Raw genomic sequence first — 23412 nt, 5'->3', positions numbered from 1 at the left:
TGAAAATCTGACTTTGTTAGCCAAGCTCTCCTCCCGCGTAACTGCAGGAAACCCTGTCCTCTCTCGGAGTATCCCAGTGCAGGCTGCTTCTGTCCTAAGCCATTCCAGAACCCCTGCGCTCCGCCGACATCAGGCAGCCCCTGAAACCCTTCTCTCCAGAACAGCAACCTTCTAGGTTCTAACAAACCCCGGACAACGGCTCCTCCCCTTACTCTCCAAGCACAGCTTACTCTCCAAGCAAAGCTTAAAGAGAACAAAAGGTGACTTTGAGACCAAAATTTAAAACTGGGAGCCAGAGAGCAGCTTCTCTCGCCTCCTGGCTTCATGGGGGCTCCCCTCTGGCCCTTTCTCTGCAGCCTCTGGCCCACTCCCCAAGTAGCAGGGTCCTTTCTCCCTCTTACAGATGGCAACCCTGACTAACACTTTCCCCACCCCCACCCCCAACCCCCAGATCACTTTGCAGCCATAATAATCTCTGCCGGGGTGCTTTCCAAAGTCAGCTTTGTATCGCGGAACAAAACATCTGGATTCATGCACCTGCTAGCTCATGTAACACTAACTCACCATGAAGAAGCACAGCAAGTTCAAGTTCTCTGAGTCTCCATGGGCCATTGAGCAAACCAACGCCACCACTGCCCCACGTGCCCACCTCACCAAAAATGAAAAAGAAAACACGTGAACAAAACACCCGTGTTCGACTAATCTCAAAAACACTCACGTCAAATCACTTCCCCCTTGGAATGTCCTCCCTCCCCCACTGCCCACCCCACTTCTGTCCTGGGCATGAGCCTTGCATTCCACAAGATGAAAAAGGCTCATCCAGGGGCTGGTGCTGTGGCTTGGCAGGTAAAGCAGCCACCTGCAGTGCCGGCATCCCCTATGAACGTCGGTTCAAGTCCCACCTGCTCTACTTCCGATCCAGCTCCCTGCTAATGCACCTGAGAAAGCAGCAGGTTCTTGGGCCTTTGCTACCCATGTGGGAGATCTAGACGGAGCTCCAGACTCCTGGCTTCAGCCTGGCCCAGCCTCGGCTGTTGCGACCATTTGGGGAGTGAACCAGTAGATGGAAGATCTCCCTCTCCCTGTATTACTCTTTCAAATAAGTAAATAAATCTCTAAAGCCAGTGAGAATGGAAACATCAAATTTTCTGGCAATTCTAAGATAGAAAAGCAATAAAGAATAAAATTGATGTATAGTTTTAAAAAAAATATTTCTTGGAAAATGTGTACCTAGATTAAGGTACAGGTGGCCCTGGGCGGCGAGTCACAGCATTCCTGGAAGTCCTCCTCCCCTGGACTACACCGTGGGTTGGAAGGGGCAGGACTAAGGGGAGTGGAAGGAAGCGGGAGACGTTTTCATGCAAGACAAAGAATTCTGGAAAGGGGTCTTCATTATGGGAAAGGCTCGGGTGGAGGCTCCGGGATATTTCAGGGGGTGTTGAAGCATCGCAGACCACCGTCAACCTAAGAAACATGCAAGGCCCCTTCCTACAAAGAACGTAAAATCAAACAAGCGCGTACAAGGCCTTATTGATGGGTGGCAGAGCACCGTGCCTGGCACGTAATACGTACACAGTAGATAGCTGTCCTTGCCCTCCTGAGAGTCCACCGGTCTCTGGTCACATATATTGGATGTATTTCTGGAGGGGTAATCGGATACATTCTAGATTCTTCCGGAAGCTCACAATTCTCTTAAACAAGGTCATGGAGAGAGGAAGGCAAGGGGAGGGAAAGAGGCATGTTCTCTCTGCGAGGGTCAGGAGCCCTTCCTCTGCTCCGAGTTCCCGGCATGCTCAAGCGATCACTGCTTTGGGCCTCATGCTATCCACCACAGCTGAGATCACCGCGCCTGCAGCCTTCGCTCCTTCCATCAGTGCGTGTTCAACCTGCAATACATATCGATCGCAGAACAGTCAGAACCAACCCTAGGCGTGCACCCTCCTCCCCCACCTCAACCTCCTCATCCCCCTTCAGGGAACAGCCTGCCGAGAGTGTTTTCCTAGGGAAAAGGATCGACCATGATATTCTGTATTTCCAAAAATCCTGGAGCTGCTAAAGACCAGGAGAAGCCAGGACTGCTGGCGATGGACACCCAAGGCGCCCAGCCTCCTGGCTCCCTTGCTCCCTCAGAGCCATTCTGCCCAGAAGCAAAGGATCCCAGCATGCCACAGCATTCTACAAATGTGGGAGCCGAGAACCAGGAAGGGAAGTCTTGAGACACAGCCACACAGGGAGACGCTGTCCAGGCTACCAGCCTTGGGTCTCAGGACTCCAGGGCCTAGGCCTTTTCTGAGGGCCTCCTCTCCTGCCCTCGGTCCGTGGGGGTCTTCTCTTCACGCCCCTGGGAGCCCTCACAGCAGAGCCTGCCAAGCCCCTGGCACCGGAGCCAGAATGGAATACAGGCCAGGGGACAATGGAGAGTGCAGAGGAGGAAGATATGGACAGCAACAGCTGGGAGGTGCGCTGCCAGCGCTGGCTGATGGGTGGGAGAGCAACGGCGGAGAGACCCCCGCTGGCATTTCAGAGAACTCAGCAAACACTAGGGCAGGGGATGACATGGAAAAATTATGCTCCACCATTAATTCTTGATTTTTAATTAATGATTTATTTATTTATTTGACAGAGTTACACAGAGAGAGAAGGAGAGGCACAAAGAGAGAGGTCTCCTATACACTGGTTCACTCCCCAAATGGCCACAACAGCCGGAGCTGTGCCGATCTGAAGCCAGGAGCCAGGAGCTTCCTCCGGGTCTTCCCATGTGGGTGCAGGGGCCCCAGGACTTGGGCCATCCTCCACTGCCCTCCCAGGCCAGAGCAGAGAGCTGGATCGGAAGTGGAGCAGCCAGGACTGGAACCAGCACCCATATGGGATGCCGGCACTGCAGGCAGCGGTTTTACCTGCTATGCCACAGTGCTGGCCCCTTTTTTCATCTATTTTAAAGGAAACAATAAGACAATAACTACTTCCCCTGTTCATCTCATGGAGTCGTAGTCAAGAACCAGCTATTGGGGCACAGCTCAGCCGGGCACAGGGCTGGCAAGCGGGACACCAACCCTGGGTGTGGCCTGGTAACTGAATGCTCAAGAGAAGCTGGGAAACCAGACCCTCTCATATAAAATTTCTATATTTTCACATATTGGCACGTGATTCAAATTTGTTTACAAAATAATAATAATAATATAGTCATCATCCAAGATGTGGCCCTCAGGGTGCTATAAGCAATAAAGGGAAGTTCAGAAAGTTCGTGGAAAATAAAATGGAAAGGTCAGTTTATTTTGGTGCAGAAAAAAAACAAAAGTTGAAATTCACACACACAAGAAGAAATCCGGGGAAAATGCATCTCATGAAGAAGCTATGCACGGATTTCAAAACGTGTCGCACCGAAGTAGACTGAGCTCTTCGCTCCCTCTTGCAAAAATGTTCGGAGACACTCTCCTTTCTGGCTCCATCCACCCCACTGTGTAAAAGGTAGAAACAGGCTCAGCCATTGGGGGACCTGACCCAGGAGACCAGCTGAGTTCATGGCCAAGCTGGGGCTCCAACCAGGCGGCTAGCACAGGGCCTTTTCTCCTCCTGCCGGGGACAGGAGGCGTGGAAATCCCTCCTGAACCACAGGAAGGCCCCACAGGTGCAGCAGACTCTGGGATGGAGCCAGCATCACCGCTCTGGTCACCGAGGCAGAGACAAAGCCCCAGGAAGCCCCAGGAGAGGGCGGCCGCACCTGCTGGCTCCTGGCCACGCCGTAGCGGAGGTCGTTGACGAAGTGCTCGCAGTTGCCCTCGATCAGGCTGTACTGCACTGTCTTGTTGACCATCTGCTTCGTGCGCTGGATGATCTTGTCCACGGGCAGGGGCAGGTACGTCCTGTCCAGCTTGTTGTTGACCTTCCAGGAGCAGCCGTGCAGCACGTCCTCCAGACGACTGTATTTCACCACGGCCCGGTTGCTGAACACAGAAGTGATGCTGCCAGCCTCAAACTCCTCACCTGGAGGTCAAGGAGCAGCACAAGTTGGGGGGCTGGAAGGCCGGGGTGGGGGAGAGGTGGGGGCACTGGTGCGGTCTCAGACTTCGGGTCCGTTGCTTCCCTTGGGGGCCCCGATTTCACCGACCATTACAGGCAAAGCACAGGGAGGGGAGTCGGATCAGACACACTGCACGGCAGCCGCTTTCCTGAGAAGCCTTTGCCCTGCCCCGGCCTCCCTGCTTTCAACCTCAAAAGAGGAGTCTCTTATTGTTAACCCTGCCAGTACAGTTCAGTGTGGGCCTAGACTGGGTTTACTGGCCTAAGAACATTCTGTGCTGTGTTGGCCTGATGGAGTCCCGGAACCTGCGCCTTGTTTCCTAACCAAATGTTCAGTGAGCATCCCCTAGCCAGGGCCAGCTCCCAGGGCAGAGCTGTCATGGACAGAGTCAAGGGAACCCTGAGACACGCCTCCCTCTGTGGCCACAGTAGGGGCACAGGCAAGGACAAGCTCATGAGGCCCTGAGGCACCCACTTCCACCTGCTTCCACCCAGAACCTCTGGCCCTTATCTCTACTCAAATTCAGGGATTCAACAACTTCGAAGAAAGAAACCTTTGGGCCGGCGCCGTGGCTCACTTGGTTAATCCTCTGCCTGCGCGCCAGCATCCCATATGGGCACCGGGTTCTAGTCCCGGTTGTTCCTCTTCCAGTCCAGCTCTCTGCTGTGGCCCGGGAGGGCAGTGGAGGATGGCCCAAGTGTTTGGGCTCCTGCACCCACATGGGAGACCGGGAGGGGGCACCTGGCTCCTGGCTTCGGATCGGCGCAGCGCCGGCCGTGGTGGCCATTTGGGGGATGAACCAATGGAAGGAAGACCTTTCTCTCTGTCTCTCTCTCTCTCACTGTCTAACTCTGTCAAATAAATTTAAAAAAAAAAATCTTTGAAAGCTGCTACATTGCCCTATTCAGTCCTGGGAGGTGACAGACACTCAGAGAGGGCAAGGAACCCACCAAGGGCTGGGGGGTAGCATAGAAAACCAGCTAGACAAGAGAGCATTTTGGGTGCTCCCATCACAAAGAAATGACAGATGCTTTAAGGAATGTGGTAATTTCCCTAACTTGAGCTTGACATATTTTATACACACGTCAAAACATCACAGTGCACCCCATAAACACCTACAATTATTATGTGTCAATCAAAGACAACAGTGATTTTTCTACTTCCTACTTGTTGAATTCTTCATTTAGTGGAAGGGTAAGCTTGTGATAATAAGGAAACCGAAAGTATGCCATTATAAAAATTTTAAAAAATAAGGAAAGGAGGGTGGGAAGAATGAGGGAGGAAGGAAGGTACAGTGGGAAGTATTATTACACTCTTAAAACTGTATATAAGAAATAGATGAAGTGTTCCATTTATATGAATAAAAAAGGAAAAATAACAAAATAGTTACATAATTATATAACTATATATAATATATATTACTATATGTATAATAGTCTATAACTCTACCTGTCAAATAATTTTTTTTTAAATGTGAGTACCCTCCCCCTTTGTAAGTTGTCTGCGAGCAAGAAACCTTCCTTGTCCTTTCTTAAGCATTTGAAGAAAATCTACTGATTCTACAGAAGTTGGAGCAGGCAGCAGCAGAGACAGCAGAACCCCGTTGTTCGAGAAAGACCTGATTGAGGGGTTCCCCATCCCTGGGGTTACACAAGAGGGAAGTCCCCGGAGCTGGCCTGGGAAGGACCAGGGGAAATGAATGTGTACCTTCTTCAAACACACCCCCAGGCAGCAAGGAAGGAAGGGTGTGAGGGGTGGAGGAGGGGAGAGAGGCCATGAAGAAGAGACTCCGCTCTGTGGAAAGAGCCCAGCAAGGTGAGAAACTGGGACTAGGGCACAGAAAGGAGAGATGCAAGCAAGTTGTGGTCAAAGGGTTTTCCCTGGCACAGCATCGCATGCAGAGGATACACAAATCAAAAGCATCGCAAGTGTGTCATGGAGCCACCCCCAGCCCTGCCTCCTCTTCAGGTCCCATCTCCTGAGGCAGCCAGTGTGACCACTGGTCCTTCCCATCCTGTTGTGGTCTTCCTCTGTTACTGCCACCTCCCCCCGTCAAGCTCCACTACAACTCAGTGAACCACAAGTTCAATGTCAGCCTTGTGTCCACGCTGCCTTGAGCACTGCAGGCCACGTAGAGGGAAGTGGCCTGGAACAGGCTGGAACAGCAGGAGACAGGCGAGGAGAAAGGTGCCGGAGGTGATCGGGAAGCTGGGAGCAGCACTGGCGGACAACAGGAAGCAAGTGCCACGTGGGCACTTGCACCCTTCCCAGGCCACCCCCCGAAACTGGAGGAGGAGGCTGACCTGTTACCAACACACACTGGAGGCCCTCGGTCTTCAATGTGTATTTTCAAAGACAGGATGTCATGGGAGGCCAGGGCACCTTGGGACACTCCTTAGTGACTCATGTCATTTGTAGGGCTGACAGGGGGCAAGCTCTGTCACACAGTTAATTTAAAAAAAAAAAAAAAAAAAAAAAAAAAAAAAAAAAAAAGGACCCAGGAATGCTTCAGGTGTTTTGTTGCTACCAAAAGCAGCCGGCAAGGGGAACACAGGCATTGACTGCCCTGCCCACTTCGATACCAGTATTTCAATAGAGTATCCACCCTTACTCGGTGGGGCCAGATGGACCACACAGTCATTCTCCACGTAGATGGCCCAGTGCTCGTAGCCAATTCGGAAAATCTCAATCAGGTCTCCAGGTCTGGGTCTTGCTTTGCCCTACAATAGGGGGAAAAAATACAAACACAGATGAAATTGCCACCTGCCCGGGGAACTCTTGAAACCCTGTTTGCGGACCAGCTACAGCTCAACCCCGAAGATCCCTTCACCGTGGTTTGTCGCTGGAGAAAGCTCTCATCACACAGAGACCCAAAGGACTCCCCACCTCCTGTGCCACCCCCACTACCACAGCTACCAGGGCCATCAGGGCCAGGTTCAGGTATGCGGCCTCTCAGCTGGGAATGCACCTGCAACAGACGCCTGTGAAGACGTCCAGCACTTCCAGTAGAGGGCGCTAGATGGGCACGGCAGGAGGAAGGGTTCCCGAGCAGCTTCTGCCTGGCAGTGGGCAGGATGCCTGTCAGTAGCGTAGGGTAAGAACACCTGGCAGAGCTGCCTCGGCCCCAGCGACCTTGCAGCCGTGGCCTGGCCATCTCTAGGGCCCACCTACCAAGGAAACCAACGCCCAACACCCTGCTGCCCTTGCTGGAACCCTAGTTCCCTCTGTAGCTCCCCCGCCTATAGCCTGAGGGGACTCTATCCATCCTCTGTCCACCCACCCCACTCACTGCTGGTGGTCACTCTAGTCCTGCTTCCCAGGATACAGACCGGCTCCAGCCCGGCCAAACCAGTGAAGCTCACCCGTCAACCAGGCGGCTGAACCACACTTCCCCAGTGAGGTCTGGTCCCTTACAAGCATGGCCTCTAACCATAACTTATGGTCACTCTTCTACCACCCGTTAGTAATTCTGCAGGGTTTCTGTAGGTGACCCATTTCAGGGTGAGAAGCTTTCTTAGATTCATAGTGTAAAACAAGTTTTAGGCCAGCTCTGCAGCTCACTAGGCTAATCCTCCGCCTGCGGCGCCGGCACCCCGGGGTTCTAGTCCTGGTCGGGGCGCCGGATTCTGCCCCAGTTGCTCCTCTTCCAGTCCAGCTCTCTGCTGTGGCCCGGGAAGGCAGTGGAGGATGGCCGGCCCAAGTGCTTGGGCCCTGCACCAGCATGGGAGACCAGGAGGAAGCCTGGTTCCTGGCTTTGGATCAGTGCAGCACACCGGCCGTAGTGGCCATTTGAGGGGTGAACCAATGTCTCTCTCTCTCACTAACTCTGCCTGTCAAAAAAAAAAAAAAAAAGTTTTATCCCAAGTGGCAGTTAGATTCTGTCAGATGCTTTTCTAGGGATACTGAAACAGTCATATGGTTTTTGTTCTCTACTAACATTATATTCACTGATTTAAGAGTGTTACATCAAACTTGCATTTCTGGGATAAATCCCAAATCATTGTGTTTAAAACCTTTTCTATGTTGCCAGATTCAATTTGCTGGTATTTTTCCAAGGATTTTCACATAAATATTCATAAGTTTTCTTTTCGGCTTGGATGATCTCTATTGATCCAGCTTCAAGTTGCTGATTTTTCTTTTTGGCAGTTCAAAATTGCTTTTGAAGCTGAAAATAGATCTACCGTCTGACCCAGCCTTCCCACACCTGCAAATTTACTCAAGGGAAGTGAAATCAGCATATGAAAGAGTGACCTGCACCCCCATGTTTATTGCAGCTCAATTCACAATCCTTAGATAAGGAATCAACCCAGATGCCCATCAACCTAGGACTAGATAAAGAGACTGTGGTATATATACAATATGGAATATTATTCATTTGTAAAACGAATGAAATCCTGTCTTTTGCAACAAAATGGATACAACTGGAAACCATTTTACTTAGTGAAATAAGCCAGTCCTAAAAAGACAAATACCACGTTCTCCTTCATCTGTGGTAACTAATCGAGTTCAAAAAAGATGTAGAATTATTTGCATTGCAATGTGCATAGATTTATTCCTGCATATCAACTGTTGACAGGAAATGGCTTAAAGTCTAAGTGAACGTAACTATTCCCTAGTAACCATACAGCAAATATTTAGAGGTTACACTGTCATTGGTTCTATTTCATTGAAAGGAATTATGAACAACTAATTGACAAAAAAAAAAAAAAACCTGTATATATATGTGTGAAATGGTCATTTTTCCATCCCATTACTGTTTATCGCTGTTGTCTTTATTCCTACTAAACTCGGGCATTTTTGCTTTTTACTTGTTAAACTTCTTATTTGGTGAAGTATTAATCCTTATTACTGTAATATATATTAAAAATTAGTTATCTCAAAAGCTAAAAAGAAGAAAGAAAAGTGGAAGGAGGGAGGGAGGAGGGGAGTATCATTACATTCTTTGACTTGTATCTCTATCATGTTGAACCTGGTAAAAAATAATCAAAATGAAAATTTTTAAAAATCGCTTCTCAGTCTTTTGACTAAGATCAATTGTAAAATTAAAATAGAAAATTTTAAAAATGGTTTTGAGCCCCTCTAGTGAATTTATTTCACCATTGTACTATTCAGTCCCAGGATGTACCCTGTTGCTTTTTATAATTTCTGCCTCCTTATGGATATTACCTATATGTTCAGTCATTTTCATCCCACTTTCCTCTTATTCTTTCAACATGACTTCATTTACTTCTTTAAACGTGTTCATAATAGCTGGTAAGAAATACAAAGGTTACTTCAAGTTCTGAAAAAATGGAATTAAAAGGTAAGCTAATTTTGATGCAAAAAAAATAAAAATCCATACAGTTTTTCACAATATGCATTTTCTTGAACTTTTTAAAGATCCTTCATATGGATACATTTCCATTTTTGCACCAAAATAGAGTTGTCTTTTATTTTCAATTTCCATAAACTCGTGAGACAGAAAACAGTGACCCGCACACAAGAAGAAAACCATAGAGCAAATAGAGACTGTTTCCTAGTGGCTCCAGATACTGCCCACTCGATTCCTGATTCCAGTTTCCTGCTGGTGCAGATCCAGTAACGGGGTTCCGGCTGCCCACGTGGGACACTGAACACAAAATTGTGTTCACAGCTCCTGGCTCCACGCCCAAGCCAACAAGGGCACTTCTCGGCACTGGGGCATGAGCCAGCACGCCCATCTTTCTGCTTCAAACTTTTGTTTTAAAAAGGGAAAAGTGCAATAGCAAGCAAGTTCCCACTAGAGGGCCCCCCAAACTAGGCGTCTCACTCGGAAGGCAGAACTACCGCCTAGGAGACTGCAAACGGGACTTCATTTTCCTTCCTCCTAGGACCAGGCACAGAGATGCAGAAACGCCTCTCCCTAGAACCTGGGAGGTGGCTGTACACTGGGCTTTCTACTAGCGTTGTGCATGAGGGCCACGGGCTGTGAGAACACACTTGAAGGTCGGCACAGATCAGAAAGGATGAGAGTGGTGACCGGGTCCTGCAAGACCAGGAAGAACAGGGGACAGGAGAAGGCAAGAGAGCCAGCGGCGAGGAGAGAGGAGCTCTTTCTCTACTCTGATTAAAAAGGAACGATGAGCCAATCAAGGGCTTCCCTGTGTGGTTCAGCTCCTCCTAAGAATCCACTGTTTCACACAGTGCCCGTGTTGATCAATGGCAAGGGGAGGAGAAAGCAGCGTCCCAGATGTCCACAAAGAAGTCTGATCTGCAAACGCTTTGAAATTCACTGTTCAAAGTTCACTCGGGTCCAGCCTCCGCGTGTGCCGACACAGGTGGACGCTTAAATCACCTTTCAGTTTCAGTTTAGGTGGACACACAGGTATACAGTTTAGGTATACACACAGATCTTTGGCTCACAAACTTTCTAATTATCTTTGCCTTCTGCACACAGGTGAACTAGAGGAAGCAACCTCATGGAGTCGAATGTCTTCCCACGCACACACACTGAGCCAAGGCCACGTCTGTTGTTAGCGTATTCGTGACACACGAAAGCCTGCAGGCCCGTTCTCACGGATGCAGTGGCCTGAGTGCTGACCATGCAAGGCCTGTGGACAAAAGATGAACAATAAATGTAGGGGGGCCGGTGCTGTGCTGCAGCGGGTTAATGCCCTGGCATCCCATATGGGTGCCGGTTCAAGATCTGGCTGCTCCACTTCCGATCCAGCTCTCTGTTATGGCCTGGGAAAGCAGTAGAAGATGGCCCAAGTACTTGGGCCCCTGCACCCATGTGGGAGACCCAGAAGAAGCTCCTGGCTCTTGGCTTCGCATCGGCACAGCTCCAGCCATTGTGGCCAGCTGGGGAGTGAACCAGCAGATGGAAGACCTCTCTCTCTCTCTCTCTCTCTCTCTCTCTCTCTGCTTCTCCTCTCTGTGTAACTCTGTCTTTCAAATAAATAAATAAATATTTAAAATAATAATAATAAATGTAGGGCCAGAGTTCAAGTCAATCAAACTGGCACAATCAGGTTGGAGCGGCGGTAGAGATGGAAGTGGAGGAAACAGAAGCCTGGGCAGATAGCTTAAAGTTTTAAGTGGGGCCGGCGCTGTGGTGCAGTGGGTTAACACCCTGGCCTGCAGGGCTGGCATCCCATATGGGCGCTGGTTCAAGTCCTGGCTGCTCCACTTCTGATCCAGCTCTCCGCTGTGGCCTAGGAAAGCAATAGAAGATGGCCCAAGTCCTTGGGCCCCTGCACCCACGTGGGAGACCCAGAAGAAGCTCCTGGCTCCTGGCTTCAGATCAGCTCAGCTCTGGCTGTTGCAGCCATTTGGGGAATGAACCAGCGGATGGAAGACCTCTCCCACCACCACCACTCCCTGGCGCTAACTCTCTCTGTAACCCTGTCTTTCAAATAAATAAAAATAAATATTTTTTTAAAATTTTAAGAAGTTTTCTCCCTTCTTTAATACTGTCTCATCTATCGTATTGCAAGTGGCAAGGCAGAAAACTGAACAAGAGTCACACAGGCTTATCACACACCCCTACTCTCTAGCTAAACTTTCTCCTACAGTAAACTTAACTATGTTGAGTGTTGGTTCTCAGTCTTGGTGAAACACTGAAATCACCCACAGTGGTTTATACAGTTCAGGGTGAGTGTTTGGCATAAGAAGCCACTGGGATGAAGTGCCAGAGTTCTAGTCCCAGCCTCACTCCTGACCCCTGGTTCCAGTTCCAGTTGCTGTGCGCCTCAGGAGGCAGCAGGTGATGGTTCAACTACTCGAATGCTTACGTAGGTCCCCGCCACCCACCTGGGAGACCTAGATTGAGTTCCTGGCTCCTGGCTTCAGCCCAGGTCCGTGCCCCCAGCAGACAGAAGGGGCGGGGGAAAGAAAGATCCCTTCCTCTCTTTCAAATAAATAAATAATAAAAATACACAGTGCAGGGGCCAGTGCTGTGGGGTAGTGGGTAAAGCCGCTGCATGCAGTACCGGTATCCCATATGGGCGCTGATTCAAGACCCGGCTGCTCCACTTCTGATCCAGCTCTCTGCTATGGCCTGGGAAAACAGTAGAAGATGGCCCAAGTGTCCTTGGGCCCCTGCACCCACATGGGAGACCTGGAAGAAGCTCCTGGTTCCTGGCTTCAGATCAGCACAGCTCCAGCCATTACAACCATCTTAGGGAGTGAAGCAGCTAATGGAAGACCTCCCTCTCCCCCTCCCTCTCCCTCTCCCTCTCCCTCTCCCTCTCCCTCTCCCTCTCCCTCTCCCTCTCCCTCTCCCTCTCCCTCTCCCTCTCTCTCTCCCTCTCTCCCTATGCCTCTCCTCCTCTTTCTGTGTAACTCTGTCAAATAAATAAATTAATCTTTAAAAAATAAACAGTTCAGATCTGTCAGGGTATGGTCTGGGAGCCACATCCCCCAGGTGAGTCTGAAGTGCAGCCAAAGTGTCCCTGCATTGGAAGTTCTTCCAAGGCTTCCCTTTCCTTCAGCACCTCCCCAGCCGCTGGCAACCACAGGAGCCTGTCTCTGCCCTCCAGAGAAGCCCCCGATCCCTTCAATGCTCTTGTCTCCAATTCCAAGCTACGATTCTCCCACCGTTTTCCTCCATTGGAACAAGCAGCTGCTCCACAGCCCTCTGCCCACCTGCCATTGATTTCCTCTGCGCAGGCAACAAACCCACTCTGGCCCTTCTCCCAAAAACAGACACTCTTGGTTTTCCCAGGGCCCCCTGGCTAAGCATGGTGTCTGGAAGTATCGTCAACCTGACAGGTGCGGTGCTGGGAAGTGCGGGGAGTGGCGTGTGGCCAGGAGGCAGGAGCAGGACCACAAAGTAAGTGGTTTCTAGGAACTCCCAGGAGAAGAAAACAAATCAAGCCCTTAGATTGCTTCTAGAACACGCTGACTCTTGGGTCTAGCTTAACCAGGCACTGGAGTGGAAGCCCGGAGTGGAAGAAAATCATCGGCTGGGAGCCTCGCTTTCAGCTCTGACCCCAACCCAGATGGCAGCTCAGAAATGAAAGTGAGCGCCTCGAATGCGGACAGGACACAACGGAGAGAGTGTGCTTCATGGTCAGCCTACCTTATCCTCAGCTCCACTCTCCACGAGCATCATGATGACATCCCACACTACCCCACTCCGTCCTGCCCAGGACACGAAACATCCCTGGATGCAGCGTATCCACGCAGTAAATGCTACCCACCTGTTAATCACAGTGTATACAGGGTTTGACACTATCTGCATGTTCAGACATCCACTGAGGGGAGCTGGAGCCATGTTGCTTATCACATTATCAAATAAGTTCTCATCTTCTTCCTATTTCCCCAAATAGTCCTTGAGGGCAAGGACAGGAATGTTTCTCCAGACCTTTGCTGGATTAAAAAAAAAAAAGCAAAACTGCTATGTACTCCTGTTGAGTAAAATCCTGTTCAACCCTTACTCCCTATTTGCTAATGCCTTGTGCTTACATGAGTAGAGCCGCCAAATGAAATTCCAGAGCTGAACCTTAAACACAAGTCATCATCAAGTTTGTGGGTTTGTTTTTTTTTTTTTTTTGCGTGTGTTTTTTTTACAGGCAGAGTGGACAGTGAGAGAGAGAGACAGAGAGAAAGGTCTTCCTTTTTGCCGTTGGTTCACCCTCCAATGGCCGCTGCGGCCGGTGCACCGTGCTGATCCCAAGGCAGGAGCCGGTGCCTATCCTGGTCTCCCATGGGGTGCAGGGCCCAAGCACTTGGGCCATCCTCCACTGCACTCCCGGGCCACAGCAGAGAGCTGGCCTGGAAGAGGGGCAACCGGGACAGAATCCGGCGCCCCGACCGGGACTAGAACCCGGTGTGCCGGCGCCGCTAGGCGGAGGATTAGCCTAGTGAGCCGCGGTGCCGGCCTGTCATCAAGTTTTTAAAAGGAGGCTCATGAAGTGTGGAGGGCAGTGGCCACCTTGCACGCGCATGGGCAGGAAGAACTTTCTGTGTCATCAGGCCTGGGAAGAAGCTGACCCCATGCGGTGTTGTTACATGAAAACATTTACGGGGATATTGACCTTGCTATCTTGGGCAATACACAGACTTCATGAATATTCACAATGGTTCTGTTCTTAATATAAATCAGGCCTTGAAAGTATAATTTGAACACATGCTCCTGAAAGGGTCTGGAAATTGCCATAGTGTCCTGAGAAAATGCCCTTCCAGGAGCATCTGCAATTGTTGGTAATTCGTCAATCTGGGAATAATGCTGTAATCACTGACGTCTCTATAATCCTGAACAATGCAGTTAATCTGCAGGAGCAATTGGCACTTTTCTCCCCATCATTTAATGAGAAGCAGAAATCTAGGACTCTTAGAATTATTATACTGAAGAGACCAAGAGTCTCGCCCTATTCCAGTAAAGACAGTGCACAGAGCCATGGCGACTCCAGCACAGCTGTGGTAGTCCTATTCTCTGGCAGATTCTGAGCACCCAGAACCACAACGTTTTAAGATTCATTTTTATTTATTTGAAAGGCAGAGTTACAGGGGTGGGGAGGTACACAGAGAGAGATCCTCCATCTGCTGGACCACTCCCCAAATGGCCACAGCCGCTGGAGCTGGGCCAATCCAAAGCCAAGAGCCAGGAGCTTCTTCCAGGTCTCCCATGTGGGTACAGGGGCCCAAGCACTTGGGCCATCCTCTACTGCTTTCCCAGGCCATTAGCAGGGAGCTGGGAAGTGGAGCAGCCGGGACTCGAACCTGCACCCCTGTGGGATGACAGCGTCACAGGCGGTGGCTTTACCTGCTATACCTCAGCTCTGCCCTGAGAGTCATACCATTTTCAAAGCACTTCTAGCGAGGCAGGCACTGTGGTTCAGTGGGTTAAGGCATCACCTGTGACGCTGGCATTCCAGGTTGAGCCCTGCCCCTCTGCTTTCAACCCAGCTCTCTGCTAATGCCCCTGCTTGGGCAGCAGACGATGGACCAAGTGCTTGGGCCCCTTCTACCAACTGTGAGACCCAGCAGGAGCTCCAGGCACCTGGCTTCAGCTGGGTTCAGCCTTGGCTGGTGCTGCCATCTGGAGAATGAACCAGTGGATGGAAGCTTTCTGCATCCGTCTCTCCCTCCCTGCCTTTCAAATAAATAAATAAATCTTTCCAAAATTAAAAAAAGCACTGCTAGAGGATCCCAAAACAAACATTAGGCCCAACCTCCAATTTTTCCTATAATTTCAAATCTCTTAAAAGACAACTAAGTGACCGAATACAGCCAAGAGGATTGAAAACTCATAACCCACTAAAATAAAAATAAAATAATGAAAATGTACAATATAACCCACTTAGGACTCGTGCATAAACGTTCATAGCAGCATCATTCCTAATTGTCAAAAAGGTGGTAAAAACAACCCAGATGCCCGTCCACTGAAGAATGGATAAAACAAACATGGTCTATCTATACAATGGCATATTGTTTGCCGATAAAAATAAATGAAGTACTGATACACACTGCAGCACAGCCGAGCCCTGTCATCATCAGGCTACAGGAAAGAAGCCAGGCTCAAAAGACCACAGGTTGCAGGAGTCCATTTACCTGAAAAGTCCCGGGCAGGAGTATTCATACAGAAAGTAGGTGAGCGCATTCCGGGAACTGGGTGCAAGAAAGAGTGAAGTAACTACTAACAGAGTTTCTTTGTAGGGTGGTGAAAGGTTCCTAAAATTAGATGGTGATGGCCAGCGCCGCGGCTCACTTGGCTAATCCTCCGCCTGCGGCGCCAGCACCCCAGGTTCTAGTCCCAGTCGGGGCACTGGATTCTGTCCCGGTTGCCCCTCTTCCAGGCCAGCTCTCTGCTGTGGCCCGGGAAGGCAGTGGAGGATGGCCCAAGTGCTTGGGCCCTGCACCCGCATGGGAGACCAGGAGAAAACACCTGGCTCCTGGCTTCAGATCGGCGCAGCACCGGCCATTGCGGCCATTTGGGGGGTGAACCAATGGAAAGGAAGACCTTTCTGTCTCTCTCTCTCACTGTCTAGCTCTGCCTTTCAAAAAAAAAATAGATAATGATGACCCTTGCACAGCCTGTAAATATACTGAAAGCTGCCACGTGGAATGCTTCCAAGGGATGAATTTTATGTGTGTGAATCATAACTCATTAAAGTATTTTTAAACTGTTTAAACAAAAATAACAATGTGTAGCAGATGTGTACATACACAGCAACAATACAATGAAGTCAGATATGGAGAAGTGGAGGTGTACTTACTATTACAAGATTCTTATGCTTTATAAAAGTGGCATAATATCCCTGGAGGACAGCCTGTAATCAGTTTAAAATGTACAGTATAAGGACAGACATCTGACCCGATGGCTAGGACACTGCTTGGGATGCCACAGCCAACATCTGAGTGCCTGGGGTGGTGTCCCAGGTCCACTTCCCATTCCAACTTCCTGCTAATGCACACCCTGGGAAGCAGCGGTGCTGCCTCAAGCAATAGGGTTCCCACCACCCCTGTGGGAGACCTGACTGAGTCTGCAGCTCCTGGCCCAACCCAGCCCTGACTGTTGCAGGTATTTGGGAAGAGAATCAGCAAATGAGAGTTCTCTCTCCCTGTCCCTCTCTTTCTCTCTCTGTCTTGCTACCTCTCAACTTTCAAAAAACAAAAAAAGAAAAGTTCATATGAAATGGAATTAAAGGATAAGATTATTTCTAAAATAATAAAAACTAAAATAATGAAAGTGTACAATATAAAATTCCTAACAAGGATTAAAATACAATAAGCCACAAATACAGTAAAACAATATTATAAAAACTATTCGATCTGATAGAAGTCAGGAAAGAGAGGAAAAAGCAAACAAAGAACAATAAAATTGAAAATAAAGAGTGAAATGACAGAGTTAAATCTAACCCTGTCAGTAATGACATTGAAGTACATGGATTAAATACCCCAATTAAAAGGCAGAAACGGATTAGATTTAAAAATCAAAACCCAATTCTATGCTACTGAGAAAAAGCACATTTTATATAAATGCATAAGTAAGATAAAATAAAAAGAAAGGAAAAATCATATACTACACTAACACTAATTGAAAAAAGGCAGAGTATGTTAATATCAGGCCAAGCAGATTTCAAAGCAATGAATACTACCAAAGATAAAGAAGATAATTTTGCAATGAAAAGGAATAAGTTGATCAAGAATAAGAATATTGAATGTTTACATATTTAATGTGAGAATAAATAGATAAAATTGCAAGGAGAAATGAATGAACCCACAATTACAGTCAGAAATTTTAGTACTCTTCTATATAAATGGACTCAGAAAGTTCATGGAAAATGAAATTAAAAGATGGTTATTTTGGTGCAAAAAAAATTGAAATCCTTGCATAGTTTTTTTTAAAGTTTTATTTATTGTGGACAGCACTGTGGCACAGCAGGTTAACGCCCTGGCCTGAAGCACCGGCATCCCATATGGACACTGCTTTTAGTCCCAGCCGTTCCACTTCCCATCCAGCTCTCTGCTATGGCCTGGGAAAGCAGGAGAAGATGGCCCAAGTCTTGGGCCTCTGCACGTGGAAGAAGCTCCTTGCTCCTGGCTTCGGATCAGCACAGTTCCAGCCGTTGCGGCCAATTGGAGAGTGAACCAGTGGATGGAAGACCTCTCTCTCTCTCTCTGCCTCTCCTCTCTGTGTAACTCTGACTTTCAAGTAAATAAATATTTTTTAAAAGATGAAGTTTTATTTATTTATTTGAAAAGCAAAGTTACAGAGAGGCAGAGGCAGAGAGAAAGAGGATGTTCCATCTGCTGGTTCACTCCCCCAAATGGCCGCAACAGCCAGGGTGAGCTGATCTGAAGCCAGGTGCTAGGAGCTTCCTTTGGGTCTCCCACATGGGTGCAGGGGCCCAAGGACTTGGGCCATGTTCCACTGCTTTCCTAGACCACAGCAGAAAGCTGGATGGGAAGTGGAGCCGCCGGGACTCAAGCTGTCACCCATATGGAATGCTGGCACCGCAGGCAGCAGCTTTACCCACTTGACCACAATACCGGCCCCACACAGCTTTTCTTAATAAGCATTTTCCATGAACTCTTTGAAGAGCCCTTGTGTAACTGATAGAAAAATATAAAAGGAAGACCTGATCAACACCATGAGTCAACTTGACCTACATTTCTGGAACATTCTAGGCAACAGCAGCAGAATGCACCTTCTTTCAAGAGCTAACAGAACATTAGCTCGGGGGGCTCTGTTTGCACCCATAAAACAAGTCTCATAAGTCTAAATGGATTCACGTCATTCAAAGTATATTCCTAACCACAACAGAATAAACATGAATTAATAACAGAAAGATATCTTGAAAACCTTCAAGCATTTGAAAATTAAATAACAGTGATTTCCTTTTCCATGGGTCAAAGAATAAATCAAAAGGGAACAAAAAGCATTTGGAATTAAACAAAAATGAAAACACAACGTGCCCAGATGTGTGACATGCTAAAGCACGCTTATGGGAAAGTTTACAGCAGTAGATGCCTACAACTGGAACAGAAGAAAGATCTGAAGTAACTTACCTCTACTTCCCCCTCTAGACAGGAGAAAAGTAAGTGCAGATATGGATCCAAGATAAACACATGGAAAGATGCATCATTACTCATTCCTAGGGAAATGCACTTTAAAACCACAGTGAGGGGCCAGCGCTGTGGAGTAGCAGGCAAAGCCGCGACCTGCAGTGCCGGCATCCCATGTGGGTGCTGATTCGAGTCCCGGCTGCTCCACTACCAATCCAGCTCTCTGCTATGACCTGGGAGGGCGGTAGAAGATGGCTCAAGTCCATGGGAGACCCAGAAGAGGCTCCTGGCTCCTGGCTCCTGGCTTTGGATCGGTGCAGCCATCTGGGAGGTGAACCAGCAGATGGAAGACCTTTCTCTCTCCCTCTCCCCCTCCTGCCTCGGTTTCTCTGTAACTCTGCCTTTCATATAAATAAATAAATCTTTAAAAAACACACACACTGGGGGCCGGCGCTGTGGTACAGCGGTTAACACCCTGGCCTGAAGCACTGGCATCCCATATGGGCGCCGGTTCTAGTCCCTGCTGCTCCACTTCCGATCCAGCTCTCTGCTGTGGCCTGGGAAAGCAATAGAAGATGGCCCAAGTCCTTGGGCCCCTGCACCCACGTGGGAGACCAGGAAGAAGCTCCTGGCTCCTGGCTTCAGATCAGCTCAGTTCTGGCCGTTTCAGCCATCTGGGGAGTGAACCATCAGATGCAAGACCTCTCTCTCTCTCTCTCTCTCTCTCTCTCTGTCTCTCCTCTCTCTGTGTAATTCTGACTTTCAGATAAATAAATAATAAATAAATCTTTGAACACACACACAGAGAGAGATGTATACACAGCTGTTAAGATTCAAGATTGATCACACCAAATGTTAATGAGATGTGGAGGAACTGGAACTCTCATATACTCCTGGTAAGAATTTAAGATGAAAGGCAGAGTGACAGGGGGGAGAGGGAGTGTGAGAGAAGGAGAGGGAGAGGGAGAGGGAGAGGGAGAGGGAGAGGGAGAGGGAGAGATAGAGATCTAGTATATGCTGGTTCACTCCCCAAACGGCTGCAACAGCCAAGCCAGGCCAGAGCCAGGAGCCCCATCTGGGTCTCCCACACGGGTGGTAAGAGTCCAAGTACTGGTCAGTCGTCTGCTTCGTTCCAGGCACATAGCAGGAAGCTGGATAGGAAGTAGAGCAGCCTGGACTCTACTCAGCTACCAGATGTGTGTGTCCCAAGCAGCGGCACCAAAACGCTAGCCCCTATGCTTCGGAAAACTCTAAGTAAACAAACACCTGCCATATGATCTAGCCACTTCATTCCTAGGTATTCACCCAAAAGAAAAGAAAACAGATGCTGTATAAAGCCTTGTGCACACATGCTCACAGCAGCTTTATTCAAAACAGCCAAAGTCCAGAACACCTGGCCTGAAGCACCGTCATCCCATATGGGCGCCGGTTCTAGTCCCAGCACCTGAATGGGGAAACAACTCAAGATACAGCCCTACAATGAAACCGTATGTAGGAGTTCATTTGAATAAATCTCTAGAAGATGCAAGCTAATCTATGGAGACATGAAGCAGAGCAGCTGACGTCTGGGGATGAGGCGGAAAGAGGAAGAGACTCAAAGGGGCATAAAAGACTGTTTGCACCTAGGAGAGGTGACGGTTGTGCCATGGTGTCACTGGTGTACACCTATGTCACGATGTACCAAATTGGACATTTTAAATAGTGGAATTTACCATGTGTCAGTTATACCTTAATATGACTTAACGGTGTGACCAGCAGCCCAAACCAGTGTGGATGTTTTGAGACAGTCAAAATAAAATTTGGTATCAAGAGACATCGGCGACCTGTCCAAGACACACCCTCCGAGCCTTCTTGGTCTACCCACCTCGGCTGCTTGCTTGGTTAACCTGCCCTCGCTCTCAGCTTTGGGTGTTGGATTCAGCTCTGCTCTCTTCTGGCTCGATGTGGTCTCCACACTGACTGCAGGCTTCTCCCTAAGTGATTTTGCAATCATAGTTAACAACACAACGCTGGTTCACAATTATTGGAAAATCGTTATCACAGATCAGAGGTTGATCTTCAGTTATCATTCCCATTTCAGACTACAGGAAATCTCGCCTGTTTCTGAGAAGCCATGAGATTTCACACAAAATACTCCCTGTTTACAGGTTTTCTGATGGTTGTTTAAAGTGCTAATGACAGGGGGGTGGCATTGTGGCAAACCAGGTGAAGTCGCCACCTGCAGTGCTGGCACCCCATATGGGTGCCAGTTCCTGTCCTGGCTGTTCCACTTGCAATCCTGCTCCCTGCTGATGGGAAAGCAGCAGAGGATAGCCCCAAGAGCTTGGGCCCCGACCCCTCCAGGGAGAGTGAAGCCCCTGGCTCCTGGCTTCGGCCTGGCCACTCCAAGCTGTTGTAGCCATTTGAGGAATGAACCAACAGATGGGCGATATCTCTTTCTCTCCCTCTCCCTCTCTCTCTGTAACTCTGTCAAAACAAATTTTAAAATCTTTCCTATAAATAAAAAGAATGCTAATGATAGCAACAAATAGCTTTCATAAGGGCTTTGTTTTGCTTTCTGTGCTAACAATCTTTTTCAAATGTATCTCAGAGTGGTAGTTGTGCACAGATTTCAAAAATAAACAGTCCCTAAGTGCTTGGGGCCTCTGCCCCACTTCTTCTGCCCAGAGGCAAGCTCTCACCCCTGAGCTGTTTCTTCCAGTAACTAGAATTCGCTCCATATTTCTGAGAAATCTTGTCAAGCCCCCACTATGTAACTCAAAGGACTATGAAGGCAATCAGCACATTCCATCCCAAGGGACATACCAGACCGCGCCGACACAGAGGAGAGTGGCATATTTTGGAGCCAAAAAGTCCTGGATTTGAATCTTAGCTCTGATACTGCTGGCCAACCTTGAGCTAGTAAATAAATGTCTGAAGCTCAAATTGAGCAATTTTTTAAATAGAGACAGTAATAGGAGGGGACTTCAAAAGTTCATGGAAAACAGAACTGAAAAATAAGCTTCTTTTGGTGCAGAAAAAATTGAGATTCACACATACAAATTTGTCTTTCAGACTTGTTGAAGGTTAAACGCAAAAGCTGGTGTCCACGCCTGGTGCAGCACCAGCCCAGAAAATGGCTTTTTCTTTAACTTCCTCCACGCTTTAGCTCTTCTAAAAGGGCAAGGTCTGGGAAGACGGGGAAATCCTCCTTTTCAATCCAGTCCTGCTCCAAAGCTCCAGCAACTCAGAAAGGTGCAAGAAAGTTCTTGTAAGTCAGCCATCCTGTGCTTGGGGAAAGTGCACTGAGAAATGCGCTGGGGGCGCACACGCAGGCAGCCCCCAGCTAAAGGAATTCGGGTCTGGAGCCTGGCCCCAGGCCCGCCTGCAGCCGGGGGCGCCCCCTCGCGCCCAGCCAGGAGCTGTAACCAGCTGCCCTCTGGTTAACGCCGTCTGAGTCCACCCAAAAGCCCAGTCCTGGGGAACAGACTCTTACCCCTGCTGGACTGTCGTCTCTTCCAAGGTGTCCTGCTGGGGCTGCCTGGGCAGGAGCTGGACCAACGCCTCGCATCCCACGGATTCTTCTAATTCAAGGATGGGAGGGGGGTGCTATTTAATCCTGGGCCGGGTGGGGATGAGGAGGAATCTCTAAGAGGAGAATTCCAGGGAGCACCCGGATGACCATGCAAAGGTGGAGACCCCTGCCTGGCTCCCCGGGGCGCCCTCAAGCGATTTTCGGAGGAATGAAGGGGATTTGGTGGGGTTCGGTGCTGCAGAGGGCTCGGGTCCGCTGTCAAACTGAGACCCAGGAATTCCCTAATTCCCTGTCGCTTCTGTCCCAAGCCCCTGCGGAGCCACAGCCGCCCTTAACCCCACCTGCCGGGGGGGGGGGGGGTGCTCCCCCACCACTGTCCCACCTCCGCCTCTGCCTGGCTCGCTTGGATTAAATTAGAAACAAACGGCCATTCTGAAGTACTCACTCATTCCACTTAACAGGCCTTTAACACAATAACCAAATGCCCACGAGAAAACCCAGGGGGGCTTCCAGGCCACGGCGCAGCGGCTTCATGGGGGTGCCCAGGGAGGCCCTATGCCGGGGGCGGACCTGACTGGGGCTCGGCTGAACGTCCAGGAGCAGGCTGGTGGTCATCGGGCTCCGAGCTGGAGGTTCTCGAGACGGGCTTGGGGCGGGAAGCTGGGACCCTGTGGAAGGGGAGCCCGTACTCGGCCCTGGCGGCGGGGCTCAGGCCCATCCCGCTGCTGCGGCCCCGCCGTGCCCCGGGCCTCGCAAAGGACGACGCGCCCGGCGAGGGGTCCGTGGGCGCGGCCCCTGGACGGCGGAGTCGCGGGCGCGCGGCAAACGGTGGCGGCGGCGCGCGGGCGCAGGGGGCGCGTCCCGGCTTGGCGAGGGGCGCAGATGGCGGCGCCCCAAGGCCGGGGTATCTGGTGGGGGGTAGGGGGTCTTTGATGGCCAGAGCAGGGCGAGGGGCCGTCGGAGACTCTTGGTGGGGTGTGAGGTGGCGCCGAGGCTGCAAGGTGCGGGAGCCAACGCGAGGCGCTTGAGACCACAGAGCAGGCGCGCTCCGGGGTTGAAATCCCGAGGGCTGCCGAGTGTTTTATTTAAAAATAGAAATATACCCAATGTCATCCATATAGCACCTGAGCACCTGTGGTTACGAACTGTGATGAGTAAAATCACCGGAGCATCCCCGGACCGGGCGCTGCACCTGTGCCGCCTCCCTTACCGCCTGGGGGTAGTTACCTCTCTCCTGAAGTTTGCACCTGTCCCGTCCTTAATTTTTTTTTTAATCTTTTCTTTAAAAAAAAATGACTTCTTCGCACCTTTGATGCTTTGGGTTGTTTTTGTTTGGTTTCAGTTATGTTTTGCTTATGTGAAACTGCATAAAATGGTACTAGTTTTTAAAATATGGTAATTGTGG

At 49.5% G+C, this 23412-nt stretch overlaps 1 protein-coding gene across 2 annotated transcripts; it reads right to left on the bottom strand.

Moving 5' to 3' along the window:
* Positions 1-1192: 1192 nt before the first annotated feature.
* PLAAT5 (phospholipase A and acyltransferase 5) lies at positions 1193-22822 on the bottom strand. Of its 2 annotated transcripts, none has more exons than XM_002721037.5 (6): positions 22578-22822; positions 21969-22056; positions 20358-20466; positions 6633-6741; positions 3722-3984; positions 1193-1886 (listed from the first exon to the last, which is right to left on the bottom strand). In XM_002721037.5, the coding sequence occupies exons 1-6, from the start codon at positions 22723-22725 to the stop codon at positions 1794-1796; spliced, it is 810 nt and encodes a 269-aa protein (XP_002721083.1). In that variant the 5' UTR covers positions 22726-22822; the 3' UTR covers positions 1193-1793. The 2 variants fall into 2 exon arrangements, with proteins under 2 accessions (XP_002721083.1, XP_008272562.1); XM_008274340.4 differs by having other exon boundaries at positions 1615-1886; positions 6627-6741.
* Positions 22823-23412: the final 590 nt, after the last annotated feature.

This window comes from Oryctolagus cuniculus, chromosome 1, assembly GCF_964237555.1.
Source record: "Oryctolagus cuniculus chromosome 1, mOryCun1.1, whole genome shotgun sequence".
In the NCBI taxonomy this organism is placed as follows: Eukaryota; Metazoa; Chordata; class Mammalia; order Lagomorpha; family Leporidae; genus Oryctolagus; species Oryctolagus cuniculus.
This window is presented reverse-complemented; position numbering and strand designations above follow the sequence as displayed.

Bases quoted from the DNA above. Each gene is read 5' to 3' on its own strand.
- PLAAT5 (XM_008274340.4), bottom strand. From the start codon at position 22,725: ATGGGCCTGAGCCCCGCCGCCAGGGCCGAGTACGGGCTCCCCTTCCAC. The intron at 22,057-22,577 runs GTCCGCCCCCGG...TCCTTGAATTAG, and splicing joins TTCAGCCGAGCCCCAGTCAG to AAGAATCCGTGGGATGCGAG. The intron at 3,985-6,626 runs GTGGATACTCTA...CTTGACCTCCAG, and splicing joins TCTGGCCCCACCGAGTAAGG to GTGAGGAGTTTGAGGCTGGC.